The sequence below is a fragment of the Oncorhynchus nerka genome, linkage group LG5, assembly GCF_034236695.1.
Source record: "Oncorhynchus nerka isolate Pitt River linkage group LG5, Oner_Uvic_2.0, whole genome shotgun sequence".
In the NCBI taxonomy this organism is placed as follows: domain Eukaryota; kingdom Metazoa; phylum Chordata; class Actinopteri; order Salmoniformes; family Salmonidae; genus Oncorhynchus; species Oncorhynchus nerka.
The window spans coordinates 30,741,913-30,766,170 of record NC_088400.1 but is presented as its reverse complement, the minus strand read 5'-3'; the positions used below and the strand labels follow the sequence as shown (position 1 = coordinate 30,766,170).

The window sequence follows — 24,258 nt, the reverse complement described above, 5'->3', positions numbered from 1 at the left end:
AATTGGCAGTTAGTTCAATATTAAGCCTGTATGCTTACTGTGGTTTGTATCCTGTGTGTTGTATGAATAGCTACATTTCTAGTTGCAACACTTTCAGAAAGTGTGAATCAATTGATGCTTTTGAGTAAACTTTGTTGCTATGTGTGAATCCAGTCTTCAGTTGTGCTGTCTTCTATAGTAGAGTTTTGTAGTATTCAGTTGGGCTGTCTTCTACAGGATAATATTGTAGTATTCAGTTGGGCTGTCTTCTACAGGAGAATATTGTAGTATTCAGTCGTGCTGTCTTCTACAGGAGAATATCGTTGTGTTCAGTTGTGCTGTCTTCTACAGTAGAGTATTGTTGTATTCAGTTGTGCTGTCTTCTACAGTAGAGTATTGCAGTATTCAGTTGTGCTGTCTTCTACAGTAGAGTATTATAGTATTCAGGTGTGCTGTCTTCTACAGTAGAGTATTATAGTATTCAGTTGTGCTGTCTTCTACAGTAGAGTATTGCAGTATTCAGTTGTGCTGTCTTCTACAGTAGAGTATTATAGTATTCAGTTGTGCTGTCTTCTACAGTAGAGTATTGCAGTATTCAGTTGTGCTGTCTTCTACAGTAGAGTATTATAGTATTCAGGTGTGCTGTCTTCTACAGTAGAGTATTATAGTATTCAGTTGTGCTGTCTTCTACAGTAGAGTATTGCAGTATTCAGTTGTGCTGTCTTCTACAGTAGAGTATTATAGTATTCAGTTGTGCTGTCTTCTACAGTAGAGTATTGTAGTATTCAGTTGTGCTGTCTTCTACAGTAAGAGTATTCAAGCCATAATCCTGCTGAATAGCCCTGACTGCTAAATCGTTAATTAAAGGGTTATACCCTATCTTGCAATGATTCAATGCACACTCACAAGACTATATTCACTATATACACACTCACAAACCCTCCTCTGACCCTCTTACATAAAACCCATACACATAAAACCCACATGAATACCGGCACAACACACACTTACACACACACTGTCACACTCCTCATATGCTGCTGCTACTCTGTTCTTTATTTTACTCGTATTATCTATCCTGATGCGTAGGGCACAATTAGCCCAGCGTCGTCCGGGCTAGGGGAGAGTTTGGCTGGGGTAGGCCGTCATTGTAAAATAAGAATTTGTTCTTAATTGACTTGCCCAGTTAAATAATGGTTAAATAAATGTAATAACTAAAAAATGCCAAGTCACTACCCTACCTTCATGTACATATAGTATATTCCTCAAATACCTTAGTACTATCTATCCTGATGACTAGTCACTTTACCCTGCCTTCATGTACATATCTACCTCAAATTGCTGAGTACTATTTATCCTGATGACTAGCCACTTTACCCTGCCTTTATGTACATATCTACCTCAAATTGCTTAGTACTATTTATCCTGATGACTAGCCACTTTACCCTGCCTTCATGTACATATCTACCTCAAATTGCTTAGTACTATTTATCCTGATGACTAGCCACTTTACCCTGCCTTCATGTACATATCTACCTCAAATTGCTTAGTACTATCTATCCTGATGACTAGCCACTTTACCCTGCCTTCATGTACATAGCTACCTCAAATACCGCGTACCTCTGCACATTGGTCTGGTACTGGTACTGTTACTGGTACTGGTACTGATACTGGTACTGGTACTGGTACTGTTACTGATACTGGTACTGTTACTGCTACTGGTACTGGTACTCCCTGTATTTAGCTTCATTCTTGTGTATTTTATTTCTGTTTTGTTACTATTTTAGAATGATTATTTTAACTGTATCTTTGGGAAGGGCTCATAAACAAGCATTTCACGGTAAAGTCTACACCCGTTGTAGTCAAACATGTCCTCCAAACACGACAAGTTGAGTTATATTTTGGTTTCATCTGACCATATGACATTCTCCCAATCTTCTTCTGGATCATCCAAATGCTCTCTAGCAAACTTCAGATAGGCCTGGACATGTACTTGCTGCTGAAAAATGAGCTCCTGTATATATTGAGATTTAAATTGTTTTTTAGAGTGAAGTACATCGAAAAAATCAAGAGAAAACTGCAAGACTCAATAGAAGACAAAACAAGGAACAAACCAAAAAGACAGGCTTTTGAAGAAGTAACTATTTTTCATAAAATTGTACAGTTATCTTAGCTAGCTGAATTGCTAGCTGAATTGTTTACTTGTTGCTAAGCAGTTGCTAGGGACTCTCCTGGAAGAAGCTAGCTAGCTTACAAAGAATAACAACAAAAAATATCTAGTTAACAGAAGAAAGGAAGACAAAATAAGGACAGAAGAAAAAGGAAAAGAAAAAGGACAACAAAGTGAAACCTCTAAAGAAACAAGAGACCATAATACAAGAAACAGCACTATAGAGAGATAGAACAACAACAACGCAGCCACTGCCAGCTAGCCTACTTCAGCAGTACTGTATCATTTGAATTATTTTAGTCAATAAGATTCCTGCTACGTAAGCTTAACTTTCTGAACATTCGAGACGTGTAGTCCACTTGTCATTCCAATCTCCTTTGCATTAGCGTAGCCTCTTCTGTAGCCTGTCAACTATGTGTCTGTCTATCCCTGTTCTCTCCTCTCTGCACAGACCATACAAACGCTCCACACCGCGTGGCCGCGGCCACTCTAATCTGGTGGTCCCAGCGCGCACGACCCACGTGGAGTTCCAGGTCTCCGGTAGCCTCTGGAACTGCCGATCTGCGGCCAACAAGGCAGAGTTCATCTCAGCCTATGCCTCCCTCCAGTCCTTCGACTTCTTGGCACTGACGGAAACATGGATCACCACAGATAACACTGCTACTCCTACTGCTCTCTCTTCGTCCACCCACGTGTTCTCGCACACCCGAGAGCTTCTGGTCAGCGGGGTGGTGGCACCGGGATCCTCATCTCTCCCAAGTGGTCATTCTCTCTTTCTCCCCTTACCCATCTGTCTATCGCCTCCTTTGAATTCCATGCTGTCACAGTTACCAGCCCTTTCAAGCTTAACATCCTTATCATTTATCGCCCTCCAGGTTCCCTCGGAGAGTTCATCAATGAGCTTGATGCCTTGATAAGCTCCTTTCCTGAGGACGGCTCACCTCTCACAGTTCTGGGCGACTTTAACCTCCCCACGTCTACCTTTGACTCATTCCTCTCTGCCTCCTTCTTTCCACTCCTCTCCTCTTTTGACCTCACCCTCTCACCTTCCCCTCTACTCACAAGGCAGGCAATACGCTCGACCTCATCTTTACTAGATGCTGTTCTTCCACTAACCTCACTGCAACTCCCCTCCAAGTCTCCGACCACTACCTTGTATCCTTTTCCCTCTTGCTCTCATCCAACACTTCCCACACTGCCCCTACTCGGATGGTATCGCGCCGTCCCAATCTTCGCTCTCTCTCCCCGCTACTCTCTCCTCTTCCATCCTATCATCTCTTCCCTCTGCTCAAACCTTCTCCAACCTATCTCCTGATTCTGCCTCCTCAACCCTCCTCTCCTCCCTTTCTGCATCCCTTGATTCTCTATGTCCCCTATCCTCCAGGCCGGCTCGGTCCTCCCCTCCTGCTCCGTGGCTCGACGACTCATTGCGAGCTCACAGAACAGGGCTCCGGGCAGCCGAGCGGAAATGGAGGAAAACTCGCCTCCCTGCGGACCTGGCATCCTTTCACTCCCTCCTCTCTACATTTTCCTCTTCTGTCTCTGCTGCTAAAGCCACTTTCTACCACTCTAAAGTCCAAGCATCTGCCTCTAACCATAGGAAGCTCTTTGCCACCTTCTCCTCCCTCCTGAATCCTCCTCCCCCTCCCCCTCCTCCCTCTCTGCAGATGACTTCGTCAACCATTTTGAAAAGAAGGTCGACGACATCCGATCCTCGTTTGCTAAGTCAAATGACACCGCTGGTTCTGCTCACACTGCCCTACCCTGTGCTCTGACCTCTTTCTCCCCTCTCTCTCCAGATGAAATCTCGCGTCTTGTGACGGCCGGCCGCCCAACAACCTGCCCGCTTGACCCTATTCCCTCCTCTCTTCTCCAGACCATTTCCGGAGACCTTCTCCCTTACCTCACCTCGCTCATCAACTCATCCCTGACCGCTGGCTACGTCCCTTCTGTCTTCAAGAGAGCGAGAGTTGCACCCCTTCTGAAAAAACCTACACTCGATCCCTCCGATGTCAACAACTACAGACCAGTATCCCTTCTTTCTTTTCTCTCCAAAACTCTTGAACGTTCCGTCCTTGGCCAGCTCTCCCGCTATCTCTCTCAGAATGACCTTCTTGATCCAAATCAGTCAGGTTTCAAGACTAGTCATTCAACTGAGACTGCTCTTCTCTGTATCACGGAGGCCCTCCGCACTGCTAAAGCTAACTCTCTCTCCTCTGCTCTCATCCTTCTAGACCTATCGGCTGCCTTCGATACTGTGAACCATCAGATCCTCCTCTCCACCCTCTCCGAGTTGGGCATCTCCGGCGCGGCCCATGCTTGGATTGCGTCCTACCGGACAGGTCGCTCCTACCAGGTGGCGTGGCGAGAATCTGTCTCCTCACCACTGGCGTCCCCCAGGGCTCTGTTCTAGGCCCTCTCCTATTCTCGCTATACACCAAGTCACTTGGCTCTGTCATAACCTCACATGGTCTCTCCTATCATTGCTATGCAGACGACACACAATTAATCTTCTCCTTTCCCCCTTCTGATGACCAGGTGGCGAATCGCATCTCTGCATGTCTGGCAGACATATCAGTGTGGATGACGGATCACCACCTCAAGCTGAACCTCGGCAAGACGGAGCTGCTCTTCCTCCCGGGGAAGGACTGCCCGTTCCATGATCTCGCCATCACGGTTGACAACTCCATTGTGTCCTCCTCCCAGAGCGCTAAGAACCTTGGCGTGATCCTGGACAACACCCTGTCGTTCTCAACTAACATCAAGGCGGTGGCCCGTTCTTGTAGGTTCATGCTCTACAACATCCGCAGAGTACGACCCTGCCTCACACAGGAAGCAGCGCAGGTCCTAATCCAGGCACTTGTCATCTCCCGTCTGGATTACTGCAACTCGCTGTTGGCTGGGCTCCCTGCCTGTGCCATTAAACCCCTACAACTCATCCAGAACGCCGCAGCCCGTCTGGTGTTCAACCTTCCCAAGTTCTCTCACGTCACCCCGCTCCTCCGCTCTCTCCACTGGCTTCCAGTTGAAGCTCGCATCCGCTACAAGACCATGGTGCTTGCCTACGGAGCTGTGAGGGGAACGGCACCTCAGTACCTCCAGGCTCTGATCAGGCCCTACACCCAAACAAGGGCACTGCGTTCATCCACCTCTGGCCTGCTCGCCTCCCTACCACTGAGGAAGTACAGTTCCCGCGCAGCCCAGTCAAAACTGTTCGCTGCTCTGGCCCCCCAATGGTGGAACAAACTCCCTCACGACGCCAGGACAGCGGAGTCAATCACCACCTTCCGGAGACACCTGAAACCCCACCTCTTTCAGGAATACCTAGGATAGGATAAAGTAATCCTTCTCACCCCCCCCTTAAAAGATTTAGATGCACTATTGTAAAGTGGCTGTTCCACTGGATGTCTTAAGGTGAACGCACCAATTTGTAAGTCGCTCTGGATAAGAGCGTCTGCTAAATGACTTAAATGTAATGTAAAATCACACAGACAGGATCCCTCCATCACACAGACAGGATCCCTCCATCACACAGACAGGATCCCTCCATCACACAGACAGGGTCAGAAGTAGACAGACCTCTGTCTCCTTAAACTCTGTCTATCTGGTACCTCTGTCCCTCAACTTTGGAGAAAGCTCAGTAAGGTCAGGGCCCATATCCACAAAGCGTCTCAGAGTAGGAATGTTGATCTAGGATGGGATTTGGCTTGTAGATGATGAATATTATTACAGCTCGTAGTTCATGATGCACACAGTGTCTTCTAAACCAATAGAACACTAGGTCGTAGTTGTGTTTACAGCATCAAGTTGAACAGGCCATGTACTGGTCATATGGATCAATTAAGTAAAGGAGCACGGAAATCACTGATCTGTTTACCATATGGGGACCAAATCAAATCAATGAAATTGGGCAATATTTAAATTAATCATGAATGAAACCCTTTTAAAATCAGTTATAGATTAAAGCAAGTTGAATTCATGCTTCATATTTGAATAATGTACGGTGTGGGGGTGTGCTTTGGGAATTGCGTTCATGTAAAATTAGATTGCTGATTAACTGACTAAATAATGAAACCTATAAAAGGAGGCGATGCAGAGTTCAATATGTGTATCATCAGAGAGTGTTCTTCTGGTGGCATGAGGTGTTCTGTTCCTCCCTTGTCTCTACTTGTAATGAGTGCCTGCTCATGGCGGTGAGGTGACATTTTTTGCGACCTCATGGTGCGTTGCTACACGTCCAGATGCCAGCGGCCGCTTTAACGGTCTTTCGTCCGCGCCACTCATCACCTTGACGACCTATAAACCTGTCGCCAAGGAGACAAAGTGTCCATGCCTTGAGCTATGTGGCCAAGGTGTACAAAGTAGTCTGGTGTGTGTGATGTGTGTCTGTGGGTGGGATGCCTCCGAGCCAGGGGAACAGTAACCATAGATAACTTGTATGATTCATTTTCTTCACGTAGATAAATGATAGTACTCCATTGTCTCTGATATCAACACCATCCTACTCCATTGTCTCTGATATCAACACCATCCTACTCCATTGTCTCTGATATCAACACCATCCTACTCCATTGTCTCGGATATCAACACCATCCTACTCCATTGTCTCTGATATCAAACCATCCTACTCCATTGTCTCTGATATCAACACCATCCTACTCTATTGTCTCTGATATCAACACCATCCTACTCCATTGTCTCTGATATCAACACCATCCTACTCCATTGTCTCGGATATCAACACCATCCTACTCCATTGTCTCTGATATCAACACCATCCTACTCCATTGTCTCTGATATCAACACCATCCTACTCCATTGTCTCTGATATCAACACCATCCTACTCCATTGTCTCTGATATCAACACCATCCTACTCCATTGTCTCTGATATCAACACCATCCTACTCCATTGTCTCTGATATCAACACCATCCTACTCCATTGTCTCTGATATCAATACCATCCTACTCCATTGTCTCTGATATCAACACCATCCTACTCCGTTGTCTCTGATATCAACACCATCCTACTCCATTGTCTCTGATATCAACACCATCCTACTCCACTGTCTCTGATATCAACCCCATCCTACTCCATTGTCTCTGATATCAACACCATCCTACTCCATTGTCTCTGATATCAACACCATCCTACTCCATTGTCTCTGATATCAACACCATCCTACTCCATTGTCTCTGATATCAACACCATCCTACTCCATTGTCTCTGATATCAACACCATCCTACTCCAATGTCTCTGATATCAACACTATCCTACTCCACTGTCTCTGATATCAACACCATCCTACTCCATTGTCTCGGATATCAACACCATCCTACTCCATTGTCTCTGATATCAAACCATCCTACTCCATTGTCTCTGATATCAACACCATCCTACTCCATTGTCTCTGATATCAACACCATCCTACTCCATTGTCTCTGATATCAACACCATCCTACTCCATTGTCTCGGATATCAACACCATCCTACTCCATTGTCTCTGATATCAATACCATCCTACTCCATTGTCTCTGATATCAACACCATCCTACTCCACTGTCTCTGATATCAACAACATCCTACTCCACTGTCTCTGATATCAACACCGTCCTACTCCAATGTCTCTGATATCAACACCATCCTACTCCACTGTCTCTGATATCAACACCATCCTACTCCAATGTCTCTGATATCAACACCATCCTACTCCACTGTCTCTGATATCAACACCGTCCTACTCCAATGTCTCTGATATCAACACCATCCTACTCCACTGTCTCTGATATCAACACCATCCTACTCCACTGTCTCTGATATCAACACCATCCTACTTCACTGTCTCTGATATCATAACCGTCCTACTCCATTGTCCCTGAAATCAACACCATCCTACTCCACTGTCTCTGAAATCAATACCATCCTACTCCATTGTCTCTGATATCAACACCATCCTACTCCAATGACTCTGATATCAACACTATCCTACTCCACTGTCTCTGATATCAACATCATCCTACTTCACTGTCTCTGATATCATAACCGTCCTACTCCATTGTCCTTGAAATCAACACCATCCTACTCCAATGTCTCTGATATCAACACCTCTTACTCCCCTGTCTCTGATATCAACACCTCCTACTCCCCTGTCTCTGATATCAACACCTCTTACTCCCCTGTCTCTGATATCAACACCATCCTACTTCACTGTCTCTGATATCATAACCGTCCTACTCCATTGTCCCTGAAATCAACACCATCCTACTCCACTGTCTCTGAAATCAATACCATCCTACTCCATTGTCTCTGATATCAACACCATCCTACTCCAATGACTCTGATATCAACACTATCCTACTCCACTGTCTCTGATATCAACATCATCCTACTTCACTGTCTCTGATATCATAACCGTCCTACTCCATTGTCCTTGAAATCAACACCATCCTACTCCAATGTCTCTGATATCAACACCTCTTACTCCCCTGTCTCTGATATCAACACCTCCTACTCCCCTGTCTCTGATATCAACACCTCTTACTCCCCTGTCTCTGATATCAACAACATCCTACTCCCCTGTCTCTGATATCAACACCTCCAAGTCCACTGTCTCTGATATCAACACCTCCTACTCCCCTGTCTCTGATATCAACAACTCCAACTCCACTGTCTCTGATATCAACACCGCCTACTCCCCTGTCTCTGATATCAACACCTCCTACTCCCCTGTCTCTGATATCAACACCTCTTACTCCCCTATCTCTGATATCAATACCTCCTACTCCCCTCTCTCTGATATCAATACCTCCTACTCCACTGTCTCTGATATCAAAACCTCCTACTCCCCTATCTCTGATATCAATACCTCCTACTCCCCTCTCTCTGATATCAATACCTCCTACTCCCCTCTCTCTGATATCAATACCTCCTACTCCACTGTCTCTGATATCAAAACCTCCTACTCCACTGTCTCTGATATCAACACCTCCTACTCACCTGTCTCTGATATCAACACCTCCTACTCCCGTCTTTGATATCAACACCATCCTACTCCACTGTCTCTGATATTAACACTGTCCTACTGCACTGTCTCTGATATCAACACTGTCCTACTGCACTGTCTCTGATATCAACACTGTCCTACTGCACTGTCTCTGATATCAACACTGTCCTTCTGCACTGTCTCTGATATCAACACTGTCCTACTGCACTGTCTCTGATATCAACACTGTCCTTCTCCACTGTCTCTGATATCAACACTGTCCTTCTCCACTGTCTCTGATATCAACACTGTCCTACTGCACTGTCTCTGATATCAACACTGTCCTTCTGCACTGTCTCTGATATCAACACTGTCCTTCTCCACTGTCTCTGATATCAATACTGTCCTTCTCCACTGTCTCTGATATCAACACTGTCCTTCTCCACTGTCTCTGATATCAACACTGTCCTTCTCCACTGTCTCTGATATCAATACTGTCCTTCTCCACTGTCTCTGATATCAACACTGTCCTTCTCCACTGTCTCTGATATCAACACTGTCCTTCTCCACTGTCTCTGATATCAACACTGTCCTTCTCCACTGTCTCTGATATCAACACTGTCCTTCTCCACTGTCTCTGATATCAACACTGTCCTTCTCCACTATCTCTGATATCAACACTGTCCTTCTCCACTGTCTCTGATATCAACACTCCTACTGCACTGTCTCTGATATCAACACTGTCCTTCTCCACTGTCTCTGATATCAACACTGTCCTTCTCCACTGTCTCTGATATCAACACTGTCCTTCTCCCCTGTCTCTGATATCAACACTGTCCTTCTCCACTGTCTCTGATATCAACACCTCCTACTCCATTTTCTCTGATATCAACACATCCTACTCCACTGTCTCTGATATCAACACCATCCTACTCCACTGTCTCTGATATCAACACTGTCCTACAGTACAGAGAAACCTGCTTTAATCAAATGTAATGACCAGTACAGAGAAACCTGCTTTAATCAAATGTATTGACCAGTACAGAGAAACCTGCTTTAATCAAATGTAATGACCAGTACAGAGAAACCTGCTTTAATCAAATGTAATGACCAGTACAGAGAAACCTGCTTTAATCAAATGTAATGACCAGTACAGAGAAACCTGCTTTAATCAAATGTATTGACCAGTACAGAGAAACCTGCTTTAATCAAATGTATTGACCAGTACAGAGAAACCTGCTTTAATCAAATGTATTGACCAGTACAGAGAACCCTGCTTTAATCAAATGTATTGACCAGTACAGAGAAACCTGCTTTAATCAAATGTATTGACCAGTACAGAGAAACCTGCTTTAATCAAATGTATTGACCAGTACAGAGAAACCTGCTTTAATCAAATGTATTGACCAGTACAGAGAAACCTGCTTTAATGAAATCAGCTAAAGGAATGTTGGTATGCATCCCAAATGGTACCCTATTCCATACATACTACACTACTTTTGACCTGAGTCCTGTGTGTGTGTGTCTGTGTGTGTGTCTGTCCGTGTGTGTTTCCTGAGTCTGTGTGCTGGATTACATCACTAAGTATAAGACCACTGGAGTAACTTCGCCGAATCCAACAGCAAGGTGTCCAATTGGCACATACGCATAGGGACGCACTTACGCAGGCACACACAACTCATGCTCGACCCCCCCCCCCCGGAAGACTGTGTGTCTAGCTAAGGCCGTGGCCAGCTGAACATTATGAGCAGCTCTCCAGAGAACTACACCATGTCCTGACAAACTGTCTGCTGTGGCAGTGACATCTCAATATTAGGACTGCTTTCACCTGAATGATCACCATTAGTCTCCCTCCCTCTCTCCCTCCCTCCCTCCCTCTCTCCCTCCCTCCCTCCCCCTCTCTCTCTCTCTCTCTCTCTCTCTCTCTCTCTCTCTCTCTCTCTCTCTCCCTTCCTCTCTCTCTCTCCCTTCCTCTCTCTCTCTCTCTCTCTCTCTCTCCCTCCCTCTCTCTGTGTCTCTCTCTGTCTCTCTGTCTCTGTCTCTCTGTCTCTGTCTCTCTCTCTCTCTGGCTTTCTCTCACCCTCTCTCTCTCTTGCTCTCTCTCCCTCTCTCTCTCTCTCACGGTCTCTCTCTGTCTCTCTCTCTTTCTGCCTCTCTCTTTCTCGCTCTCTTCTGCAGGCGCCAGACATTTTTGACATTTGCAAAGGTTGAAAGACAGAGCACCTTTGTCTCTAATAAGGAGAAGTCCGGGGGGGGTACAGTAGGAGAATGGGGTGGTTAAGGTAAAGGGAGGGGCAGAAGGAGAATGAGGTGGTTAAGGAAAAGGGAGGGGCAGTAGGAGAATGAGGTGGTTAAGGAAAAGGGAGGGGCAGTAGGAGAATGAGGTGGTTAAGGAAAAGGGAGAGGGCAGTAGGGGAATGAGGTGGTTAAGGAAAAGGAAGGGGCAGTAGGAGAATTCAGGTGGTTAAGGAAAAGGGAGAGGGCAGTAGGGGAATGAGGTGGTTAAGGAAAAGGAAGGGGCAGTAGGAGAATTCAGGTGGTTAAGGAAAAGGGAGGGGCAGTAGGAGAATGAGGTGGTTAAGGAATAGGGAGAGGAAAGTAGGGGAATGAGGGAGTTAAGGAAAAGGGAGGGGCAGTAGGAGAATGAGGTGGTTAAGGAAAAGGGAGAGGGCAGTAGGAGAATGAGGTGGTTAAGGAAAAGGGAGGGGCAGTAGGAGAATGAGGTGGTTAAGGAAAAGGGAGGGGCAGTAGGAGAATGAGGTGGTTAAGGAAAAGGGAGGGGCAGTAGGAGAATGAGGTGGTTAAGGAAAAGAAAGGGGCAGTAGGAGAATGAGGTGGTTAAGGAAAAGGGAGGGGCAGTAGGAGAATGAGGTGGTTAAGTAAAAGGGAGGGGCCGGAGGGGAATGAGGGAGTTAAGGAAAAGGGAGGGGCAGTAGGAGAATGGGGTGGTTAAGGAAAAGGGAGGGTCAGTAGGAGGATGAGGGGTAAAGTAAAAGGGAGGGGCAGTAGGAGAATGAGGTGGTTAAGTAAAGGGAGGGGCAGGAGGGGAATGAGGGAGTTAAGGAAAAGGGAGGGGCAGTAGGAGAATGGGGTGGTTAAGGAAAAGGGAGGGGCAGTAGGAGAATGAGGGGTAAAGTAAAAGGGAGGGGCAGTAGGAGAATGAGGTGGTTAAGGAAAAGGGAGAGGCAGTAGGGGAATGAGGTGGTTAAGGAAAAGGGAGAGGGCAGTAGGGGAATGAGGGGGTTAAGGAAAAGGGAGAGGGCTGTAGGGGAACGAAGTGGTTAAGGAAAAGGGAGGGGCAGTAGGAGAATGAAGTGGTAAGGAAAAGGGAGAGGTCTGTAGGGGAATGAGGTGGTTAAGGAAAAGGGAGGGGCAGTAGGAGAATGAGGTGGTTAAGAAAAAGGGAGGGGCTGTAGGGGAACGAAGTGGTTGAGGAAAAGGGAGGGGCAGTAGGAGAATGAAGTGGTTAAGGAATAGGGAGGGGCAGTAGGAGAATGAGGTGGTTAAGGAAAAGGGAGGGGCAGTAGGAGAATGAGGTGGTAAAGCAAAAGGGAGAGGAAAGTAGGGGAATGAGGGAGTTAAGGAAAAGGGAGGGGCAGTAGGAGAATGAGGGGTAAAGCAAAAGGGAGAGGAAAGTAGGGGAATGTGGGAGTTAAGGAAAAGGGAGGGGCAGTAGGAGAATGAGGTGGTTAAGGAAAAGGGAGAGGGCAGTAGGGTAATGAGGTGGTTAAGGAAAAGGGAGAGGGCAGTAGGGGAATGAGGTGGTTAAGGAAAAGGGAGAGGGCTGTAGGGGATTGAGGGGGTTAAGGAAAAGGGAGGGGCAGTAGGGGAATGAGGACAAGGGAGGAGTACTCTAGATATTTTGTTATGGTCCACCTTGTGTTACTACACACATGGAATTGAAATATCTTCTGACTGCACTGCAACTGACTTAGAAAAGGGAGGAGAGAGGAAGGAGAAAAAGAGGAGAGAGGGAGGAGAGAAAGAGGAGAGAGGGAGTAGAGCGGGAGGAGTTAGGGAGGAGTCAGGGAGTAAAGAGGGAGGAGAGACGGAGGAGTTAGGGAGGAGAGAAGGAGTAGAGAGTGAGTAGAGAAGGAGGAGTTAGGGAGGAGAGAGGGAGGAGAGAGGGAGGAGAGAGGGAGTAGAGAGGGAGGAGTTAGGGAGTAAAGAGGGAGGAGTTAGGGAGTAGAGAAGGAGGAGAGAAGGAGTAGAGAGTGAGTAGAGAGGGAGTAGAGAGGGATGAGAGAAGGAGTAGAGAGTGAGTAGAGAGTGAGTAGAGAGGGAGTAGAGAGGGAGGAGAGAGAGTGAGGAGAGAGGGAGTAGAGAGGGAGAAGAGAGGGAGTAGTGCGGGAGTAGTGCGGGAGTAGAGAGGGAGGAGAGAGGGAAGTGAGAGGGAGTAGAGAGGGAGGAGAGAGGGAGGTGAGAGGGAGGAGAGAGGGAGTAGAGAGGGAGGAGAGAGGAAGTAGAGAGGGAGGAGAGAGGGAGTAGTGCAGGAGTAGAGAGGGAGGTGAGAGGTGTGGGTCTGTGTAATCTGAGGGAAATATGTCTTTCTAACGTGGTTTCTCTCTCTCTCTCTCTCTCTCTCTCCTCTCTCTCTCTCTCTCTCTCTCTCTCTCTCTGTCCATCACGTGTTCAAAAGCTACTCAAGTTAAAGTAGTTTACTCAAGACCCAGAGAAGACAGGTGAAGAGGTTTGTAATAGACCTGTGGGCATCGGGGAGGAAAATGTGGCCAGCATTCGAGGGCAAGAGTTAACCAGGGATGTTTTAACTGTTTTTTCTTAAACTGAAGCTATACATTATTTTCAGCCTAATTTGTAGCCTCAGGACATTTTATCCAGAGGGATGGCATCCTCCTAAAAAAAACAAAAGAGTCCAAATGTTGCTTTCCATCGATTGTCTTATGTAACCAGAATATCTGAAGTGATCCTGTCTTTAAAAGCAGATGGTGTGGTTATGACATCATGCTCGTTAACAAGAGTTAGGGCCTTTCAGGACAAACAAGCAGGGGTTGTTTTGAAGGACAGGGGCCTTAACTTGAACTAATTCCATTAAAGATGCCCTGAATAATTGTCTACATGTATGCTCATAGCTCCATGATAGCCTAGACAATGGCACCTGCTGGAAAAATAATTGTACACCCCTGACTGTTTAAAAAAAAATTATGTTTAATTGTCCCTTTAATTATTTTCCCCTTCCGCTGTAGTTAGAGAGAGAACATCCTCACAATGTTCTGTCACTCATATTTAGCTGCTACCGAATCATATTCTGTCCGACTTCTAGGATAATTCTCCTAGCGACTCCGGAGCCAATATTAGCTGTGTGGTGCGTTGTTTTACCCATGAGCCGGTTGCCTAGGTAACATTGCATAAGAGCAGCGGGAAGGAAAGGATGCCCCTTGCTGATTGCGAGACGGGAGACTAGGAGGTAGATTTACCCAGCAGCCCCCTTGTTCTCTCTCTCTTTCTCTCTCTCTCTCTCTCTCTCTCTCTCTCTCTCGCTCTCTCTCTCTCTGTCTCTCTCTCTGTCTCTCTCTCTCTCCCTCACTATCTCTCTAGTTTCTCTCACCAACCCTTTATACTCCAACACCCGTATGGCTCTTAAAGCATTTCACCATGTGTGTTAGCTTAGTAGCTCTCTTTCCTGATATCACTGTCCTCTGTATCAAGTTGCCTTTCCTCATCATTATATGACACGCAACAAAAGCTCATACCTGTCCAAATCAGATACTATTGAATTGAATAAGCACCACCAGTGGACTGAGCACGACCTAAATTGAAATCTAAGTTTCACTGTATTTGACTTCAGAAGGCCTAGCGTTCTGGGTCTCCTAAATGAATAAACTGAATGTCTTGTGGAACATTCAGTACCAGTCAAAAGTTTGGACACACCTACTCATTCCAGGGTTTTTCTTTATTTTTTACTATTTACTACATTGTAGAATAATAGTGAAAACATCAAAACGATGAAATAACACATATGGAATCATGTAGTAACCAAACAAGTGTTAAACAAATCAAAATAGATTTTATATTTGAGATTCTTCAAAGTAGCCAACATTCGCCTTGATGACAGCTTTGCACACTCTTGGCATTCTCTCAACCAGCTTCACATGGAATGCTTTTCCAATGGTCTTGAAGGAGTTCCCACATATGTTGAGCACTTGTTGGCTGCTTTTCCTTCACTCTGCGGTCCAACTCATCCCAAACCATCTCAATTGAGGTCAGGTGATTGTGGAGGCCAGGTCATCTGAGGGAAGCCACAGGTCATCTGAGGGAAGCCACATTTGTGGAAGCCACAGTGTTTCTGTCTGTGGCAGGATGAGTAGAGCCATCTTTGGCTGTGGAGACAGCATTGTGTGTGTGTGTGTGTCGATGTGTGTGGTGTGTGCGTGTGCCTGCGTGTGTGCCTGCATTTTAGATATTAACTGACTGTGTGTGTGTGTGTGTGTGTGTGTGTGTGTGTGTGTGTGTGTGTGTGTGTGTGTGTGTGTATGTGTGTGTGTGTGTGTGTGTGTTTTAGATGTTAACAGTGTGTGTGTTTGTGTTTGTGTTTTAGATGTTAACAGTATGTGTGTTTGAGTGTGCTTTTTAGATGTTAACTGTGTGTGTGTTTGTGTGTGTGTGTGTTTTAGATGTTAACAGTGTGTGTGTTTTAGATGTTAACAGTATGTGTGTTTGTGTGTGTTTTTTAGATGTTAACTGTGTGTGTTTGTGTGTGTGTGTGTTTTAGATGTTAACAGTGTTTGTGTGTGTGTGTTTTAGATGTTAACAGTGTCAAATAAAATAACATTTTACTGGTGACATTCACACGTTTAGCAGGTGGGTGTAGCGAAATGCTTGTGTTTCTAGCAGCGTGTGTGTGTTTTAGATGTTAACAGTGTGTGTGTTTTAGATGTTAACCATTTGTGTGGTTTAGATGTTAACAGTTTGTGTGGTTTAGATGTTAACAGTTTGTGTGGTTTAGATGTTAACAGTCTATATGGTTTAGATGTTAACCATTTGTGTGGTTTAGATGTTAACAGTTTGTGTGGTTTAGATGTTAACAGTTTGTGTGGTGTAGATGTTAACAGTCTATATGGTTTAGATGTTAACCATTTGTGTGGTTTAGATGTTAACAGTTTGTGTGGTTTAGATGTTAACAGTTTGTGTGGTTTAGATGTTAATTGTGTGTGTGTTTTAGGTGTTAACAGTGTGTGTGTGTGTGTGTGTGTGTGTGTGTGTGTGTGTGTGTGTGTGTGTGTGTGTGTGTGTGTGTGTGTGTGTGTGTGTGTGTGTGTGTGTGTGTGTGTGTGTGTGTGTGTGTGTGTGTGTGTTTTAGATGTTAACAGTGTGTCTGTGTTGTCTCTAGGTGCTGACCTGCCTGGTCTGATAGACCTCGAGTCCCTGTATCGTGGTGTGGAGCAGAGTATCAACCAGACCCGAGCCCAGAGACAGAGGAGACAGAGTCCAGAGAGAGCCTACAACATCGAGGTCCTACTCGGGGTGGATGACTCCGTGGTCCAATTCCATGGCAAGGAACACGTCCAGAAGTACCTGCTCACGCTCATGAACATCGTAGGTATAGCACACTCACAGAGAGGTACGCTCACACACACAAACAAACTAAGGCACACACACACACTCTCCTTTGCATGAAAGAACTGTCCAATATGGCAGCTAAAATGAAACAGTACACTCACAGAGAACCAGAGACTAGGACAGAGAACTAGAGAGCTTTGGATAGAGAACCTGAGACTAGGACAGAGAACTAGAGACTAAGACAGAGAACCAGAGACTAGGATAGAGAACTAGAGAGCTTTGGATAGAGAACCAGAGACTAGGACAGAGAACTAGAGACTAAGACAGAGAACCAGAGACTAGGATAGAGAACTAGAGAGCTTTGGATAGAGAACCAGAGACTAGGACAGCGAACTAGAGACTAAGACAGAGAACTAGAGATTAGGATAGGGAACTAGAGACTAGGACAGAGAACTAGGGACTAGGACAGAGAACTAGGGCCTGCCTGCCTGCCTGCCTGCCTGCCTGCCTGCCTGCCTGCCTGCCTGCCTGCCTGCGTGCCTGCCTGCCTGCCAGATCTCACTGTCTGTCTTTCTGTCTGTCTGTCTCCTCTATATGAATATGATGGGATTTCAAATATTTTCTGTGTGTGCATGTGAGCGACAGAATGGTCACAGGCTAGTGAAACCTGTCGTCTGCCCCAGCTCTCACACAATGTCCCTTCAGATGTTATGTCATGTGTCACAATTGGAATGATGCAAAGCCAGCAGACAATATGATTTAGGACACAACAAAGAGCTTAGCCCAGCACTTGCCTCCCAGGAGTGTGTGAGTGTGTGTGATTGGGAATGTGGCATGTAGAATTGAATCTCTGAAAATTAAACCTGATCTGAGAGTAGAGAGAGATTGTGATGGTATGTGTCTGTGTGTGTGTACATGCGGGTACGTGTGTTTTTGTCGAGCATGTGTGTGCATGTGTTTTTGTCGAGCATGTGTATGTTTGTCGAGTGTGTGTGTGTGTGTGTGTGTGTGTGTGTGTGTGTGTGTGTGTGTGTGTGTGTGTGTGTGTGTGTGTGTAGCCTTTGTGCAAAAAGCAGCAGACAGATATCAGAGATTTCTATCAGAAACAGCAGCAGTTCTTTTAGTCTTTACTCCGGTGTTGTGAAAGAACAGCACCCCCCCTTTTGACTCCCTGTTGTAGATATCTGTAAGACAATCTTAGAGGGGAATGCACAGCCATTTTGCAGGCACCCTTCTCATCTAGAGACAGAGACAAAGAGATTTTTAACAGCGCATTCAGAATAAATTACTGAAAAACCCGATAAACAGTAAATAAATAAGCAAAACAACCTCCCACGCATGGCATCTATGCCACTTTCTTCTTGAAAGTTGACTTTGCTCACTTTAGGATTGTCTCGCTCTCTGTCTCTCTGGCGGTGGAGTGTACTCAGGACTTGGAGTTTTGCTTTTTAACTTTTTTACATGAGGTATCTCCATGAGGTTTCTCCATGAGGTTTCTCCATGAGGTATCTCCATACATCAAAGTAAGTGAAGCAAAGAGAAGCTCAGACTTGGAGTTCTGATCTAGGATCAGATTTTCCTTCTCATTCATTTTGATTTAAACATCAAAACTGACCCTAGATCAGCACTTCTAACCTGAGACGAATACTGGTGTGGAGATCCAATTGATGCTATCACCTCAGCCTTTGATGAGGCAACATGGCTCCATACCTTCAGTGGCTTCCATTGAGGCCTTATTCTATCTAGGAACATGACTACGCTGAAGAGGCTCTCTTTCTTTCTCTCCTAATCGTTGTCCAAGGCTGCCATAGTCAGATCATAGTCTCAGAGCAGAGAAAGAAAGCAGAGAGTGTGTTATCTTAACTTTTTGGTGTGTGTGTGTGTGTGTGTGTGTGTGTGTGTGTGTGTGTGTGTGTGTGTGTGTGTGTGTGTGTGTGTGCGTGCGTGCGTGCGTGCGTGCGTGCGTGCGTGCGTGCGCGCGTGCGTGTGTGTGCGCGTGTGTGTGTGTGTGTTATCTTCCTCTACCAGGGAAGCTTGAGGGAACAATATACTGCAGGCTGTGTGAATGTGTAGATCATTTTTTATCTTGCTTTTATTCAGACCTTTAGCAGGCCATGCAATCCGCGAGATAGTACCCTGAGAAGTACATAGAGAGAACACTTTCAACCCAATATACAATTCCAGTCCTGTTGATTTCCGTTGCTCCCCAGTACGTACTGTATATCCAGGTATACATCATTAATCTGAAAAAACAGTATATTCCACATGAAGTGATCCCTCCTACTCTAACTAGCTTAGCCCACGAGTGACTCAGAGCTGTAGCCAGCCTGTCTCTCTGTTGTTATCTGTACATAAGAGGTCTATTAGGACCCCCAGCCACTAGGGGGGCCCTGACCCAATTATTATCCTTTTTTATATTTCATTTTTTCAGGAAGTAAGTCAGGATCTCTTTTGAGAGTTAGTATAGTAGAATACACATGTGGTTGTACATCAGAAGTTCTCCTCTTGTTATGTCCGTCACTGACAGTCAATCAATTAACCCATGCCAGCTAAAATGTTTTAGATTGGTAGGTTAGTCTAGCCAGCTATCTTAACTTGTAGTAATCATGGCCGAATACCAACTGGGTGAAGGGCACGTGCCCAGGGGTCCTAACCTCCAGGGGTCCTGACCTCCAGGGGTCCTGACCTCCAGAGGGCCCCCATTGATTTTTTTAGTCACTCTCACTCAGATATCATATACACACGTGGGCAGATTTGCAGAAAAGTTGCTTGAAAATTGCAGTATTTTCTCTTACACCCCATGGAAATGTTTTCTCTACACCCCATGGAAACATTTTCTCTACACCCCATGGAAACATTTTCTCTTACACCCCATGGAAACATTTTCTCTACACCCCATGGAAACATTTTCTCTACACCCCATGGAAACATTTTCTCTACACCCCATGGAAACATTTTCTCTACACCCCATGGAAACATTTTCTCTACACCCCATGGAAACATTTTCTCTACATCCCATGGAAACATTTTCTCTACACCCCGTGGAAACATTTTCTCTACACCCCATGGAAACATTTTCTCTACACCCCATGGAAACATTTTCTCTACACCCCATGGAAACATTTTCTCTACACCCCATGGAAACATTTTCTCTACACCCCATGGTAACATTTTCTCTGCGCCGCCACTACTTCATGTAGGGGTCAATCTAGGGTCAGCTAAAGGTCAGGAAGTCACGGTGGAAATTGAGAGGGAGAGAAAGAAATGGAGAGAGAGGGAGTATGAGTATGAGAAGGAGAGACAGCAGGGTACTGGAGAGCGAGAGATAGGGGTCAGAGATGAGGTGGGCAGTCTGTCAGTCAGCTCCCACGGCAACCTTTGAATCCAGTCTGTAGAGTTCAACTAGAGTGTTTACCTCCTACTCTCTTCCCATGTTAATCTGGTTCTTCCAAATCCTCCTTTTTTTCTCAATAGCATCAATTGATAAATTCTAGTGTGGTTTGGTTTGTCAATGACCAACCAATTGAAGAGCCCAGAGCTTGTCCGTCAATGAACGAACACACACACACACAATCAGCAACAAGCTGCCCCCAGAGAGGAGAACAGAGGTGAACAACATGACTGAGAAATGCAGTCCATTGATCAGCTTCTTAAATGGTCCATGGGAAATGAAGAGGAATGTACGGGAGATACCTGAATCAAAAGATCCCTGAACCCCCCCCCTCCACAAGTCACATAATCAACAACACACACACTCTCACATAATCACACGGCCAAGGGCAGGAGGACAGGGGGCCTCAGTGATGCACAATATCCCTCCCCAAAGTCTGTCAAATTCCACTGTCTGAGAGAGAGAGACCATTCCATTGTGTTGTAATCTCTTGCATATGAAGTGTCTGCTTAATGATACTGTATCAACCCAGAGGACACTGTTTCCCTGTCTAACTGATGGGAGACCTTTACACTGACAGACACTGTTTGTGATGAGCGAGATGGCTGGATGGTGTTAATAATCAACTCACCCACTCTAATAGGAGTGCTGTGTGCTTGTGAGTGTGTGTGTGTGTGTGTGTGTGTGTGTGTGTGTGTGTGTGTGTGTGTGTGTGTGTGTGTGTGTGTGTGTGTGTGTGTGTGTGTGTGTGTGGTGTGTGTGTGTGTGTGTGTGTGCGTGCGTGCGTGCGTGCGTGCGTGCACATGTGTCGCTGATAAAGCTAGCCTGGCTGTGGTGGGTGCTAATGAATGCATCATGTCCAAGTTAAAGGCCTGCGTGATAACAGAGAAAGGCCAGCAGATAATAATAGGGAGAATGGAACACATCTGTGAGCAGCACACTCTGAACTAACACTCTGAACTAACACTCTGAACTAACACTCTGAACTAACACTCTGAACTAACACTCTGAACTAACATTCTGAACTAACGCTCTGAACTAACGCTCTGAACTAACGCTCTGAACTAACGCTCTGAACTAACGCTCTGAACTAACGCTCTGAACTCACGCTCTGAACTAACGCTCTGAACTAACGCTCTGAACTAACGCTCTGAACTAACACTCTGAACTAACACTCTGAACTAACACTCTGAACTCACGCTCTGAACTAACACTCTGAACTAACACTCTGAACTAACACTCTGAACTCACGCTCTGAACTAACACTCTGAACTAACACTCTGAACTAACACTCTGAACTAACACTCTGAACTAACACTCTGAACTAACGTTCTGAACTCACGCTCTGAACTAACATTCTGAACTCACACTCTGAACTAACACTCTGAACTAACACTCTGAACTAACACTCTGAACTAACATTCTGAACTAACACTCTGAACTAACACTCTGAACTAACATTCTGAACTAACACTCTGAACTAACACTCTGAACTAACACTCTGAACTAACACTCTGAACTAACACTCTGAACTAACATTCTGAACTAACACTCTGAACTAACACTCTGAACTAACACTCTGAACTAACACTCTGAACTAACATTCTGAACTAACACTCTGAACTAACACTCTGAACTAACACTCTGAACTAACATTCTGAACTAACACTCTGAACTAACACTCTGAACTAACACTCTGAACTAACACTCTGAACTAACATTCTGAACTAACACTCTGAACTAACACTCTGAACTAACACTCTGAACTAACACTCTGAACTAACACTCTGAACTAACACTCTGAACTAACATTCTGAACTAACATTCTGAACTCACGCTCTGAACTAACATTCTGAACTAACACTCTGAACTAACACTCTGAAATAACACTCTGAACTAACACGCTGAACTAACACTCTGAACTAACATTCTGAACTAACTTTCTGAACTAACACTCTGAACTAACATTCTGAACTAACACTCTGAACTAACACTCTGAACTAACACTCTGAACTAACATTCTGAACTAACACTCTGAACTAACACTGCTGATTCCCTCCCTCTCTACCTCATCTTACAGATGCATACTGCAACTCACATCCTCCACATTCGGTACAACACCCATTCTGCCAGTCATATTCTGTTAAAGGTCCCCAAACCACTCACATCCCTCGTTCCTCTTTTCAGTTTGCTGCAGCTAGCGACTGGAACAAGCTGCAAAAAAACACTCAAACTGGACAGTTAAATCTCCATCTCTACATTCAAAGACTCAATTATGGACACTTGAGGTTGCTACACGTGATGTATTTGTTTTCTCTATCTTTTTGCCCTTTGTGCTGTTGTCTGTGCCCAACAAGGTTTGTATCATGCTTGTGTTTCTACCATGTTGTGCTGCCATGTGTTGCTACTGTTTTGTTGTCATGTTGCTACCATGTTGTTGTCATCTGTTGCTGCAATGCTGTGTTGTTGTCTTAGGTCTCTCTTTATGTAGTGTTGTGGTGTCTCTCTTTATGTAGTGTTGTGGTTTATGTAATGTTGTCTTAGGTCTATCTTTATGTAGTGGTGTCTATCTTTATGTAGTGTTGTCTCTCTTTATGTAGTGTTGTCTCTCTTTATGTAGTGCTCTCTCTCTTTGTTTAGTGTTGTGGTGTCTCTATGTAGTGTTGTCTTAGGGCTCTCTTTATGTAGTGTTGTCTTAGGTCTCTCTTTATGTAATGTTGTCTCTCTTTATATAGTGCTGTCTCTCTTTGTATAGTGTTGGCTTAGGACTCTCTTTATGTAATTTTTTCTCTCTTTGTCTAGTATTCTCTCTTTATGTAGTGTTGTCTTAGGTCTCTCTTCATGTAGTGGGCTCTCTCTTTATGTACTGTTGTCTCTCTTTATGTAGTGTTGTCTCTCTTTATGTAGTGTTGTCGTAGGTCTCACATTATCTAGTGTTGTCTCTCTTTATGTAGTGTTGTCTTAGGTCTCTCTTAATTGAGAGTTTTCTCTTTGTGTAGTGTTGTCTCTCTTCATGTAGTGTTGTCTCTATTTATATAGTGTTGTCTCTCTTTGTGTAGTGTTGTCTTAGGACTCTCTTTATGTATTGTTTTCTCTCTTTATGTAGTGTTGTCTCTCTTTATGTAGTAATGTCTTAGGTCTCTCTTCTTGTAGCGTTGTCTCTCTTTATGTAGTGTTGTGGTGTTGTCTCTCTTTATATAGTGTTGCCTCTCTTAATGTAGTGTTGTGGCGTCTCTCTTTATATAGTGTTGTCTCTCTTTATGTAGTGCTGTCTCTCTTAATGTAGTGTTGTGGTGTCTCTCTTTATGTAGTGTTGTCTGTCTTTATGTAGTGTGTCTTATTTCTCTGTTTCTGTAGTGTTGTCTCTCTTTATATAGTGTTGTCTCTCTTTATGTAGTGTTGTCTCGCTTTATGTAGTTTTGTCTCTCTTTATGTAGTGTTGTCTCTCTTTATGTAGTTTTGTCTCTCTTTATATAGTGCTGTCTCTTTGTAGTGTTGTCTCTCATTATTTAGTGCTGTCTTAGGTCTCTCTTTATGTAGTTTTGTCTGTTTTTATGTGATGTTGTCTCTCTTTATGTTGTTTTTTTCTTAGGTCTCTCTTTATGTAGTGTTGTCTCTCTTTATTTGCTGTTGTCTCTCTTTATGTAGTGTTGCCTCTCATTTTGTAGTTTTGTCTTTCTTTAGGTAGTGTTGTCTCGCTTTATATAGTGTTGTCTCTCTTCATGTAGTGTTGTCTCTCATTATGTAGTGCTGTCTGAGGTCTCTCTGTATGTAGTGTTGTCTCTCTTCATGTAGTGTTGTCTCTGTTTATGTAGTGTCGTCTCTCTTTATGTAGTGTTGTCTTAGGTCTCTCTTTATGTACTGTTGTTTCCCTTTATGTAGTGTTGTCTCTCTTTGTATAGTGTTTTCTCTCATTATGTAGTACTGTCTCTCTTTATGTAGTGTTGTCGCTCTTTGTGTAGTGTTGCCTCTCTTAATGTAATGTTCTCTCTCTTAATGTAGTGTTGTCTCTCTTAATGTAATGTTGTCTCTCTTTATGTAGTGTTGTCTCTCTTTATGTAGTGTTGTCTCTCTTTACGTAGTGTTGTCTCTCTTTACGTAGTGTTGTCTCTCTTTATTTACTGTTATTACTCTTTATGTAGTGTTGTCTCTCTTTATGTAGTGTAGTCACTCTTTATGTAGTGTTGTCTCTCTTCATGTAGTGCTGTCTAAGGTC

The 24,258-nt window shown here is 44.6% G+C and overlaps 1 protein-coding gene across 1 annotated transcript in view; it reads left to right on the top strand.

Annotated features, from left to right (window-relative positions):
• The window catches only part of LOC115129144 (A disintegrin and metalloproteinase with thrombospondin motifs 2-like), a 248,543-nt gene that overhangs the window by 183,998 nt on the left and 40,287 nt on the right, over nucleotides 1-24,258 (top strand). The window contains exon 4 of the mRNA XM_065018518.1: nucleotides 16,482-16,687. Coding sequence (XP_064874590.1) covers nucleotides 16,482-16,687 — 206 coding nt within the window. The remainder of the gene's footprint in view (nucleotides 1-16,481; nucleotides 16,688-24,258) is intronic.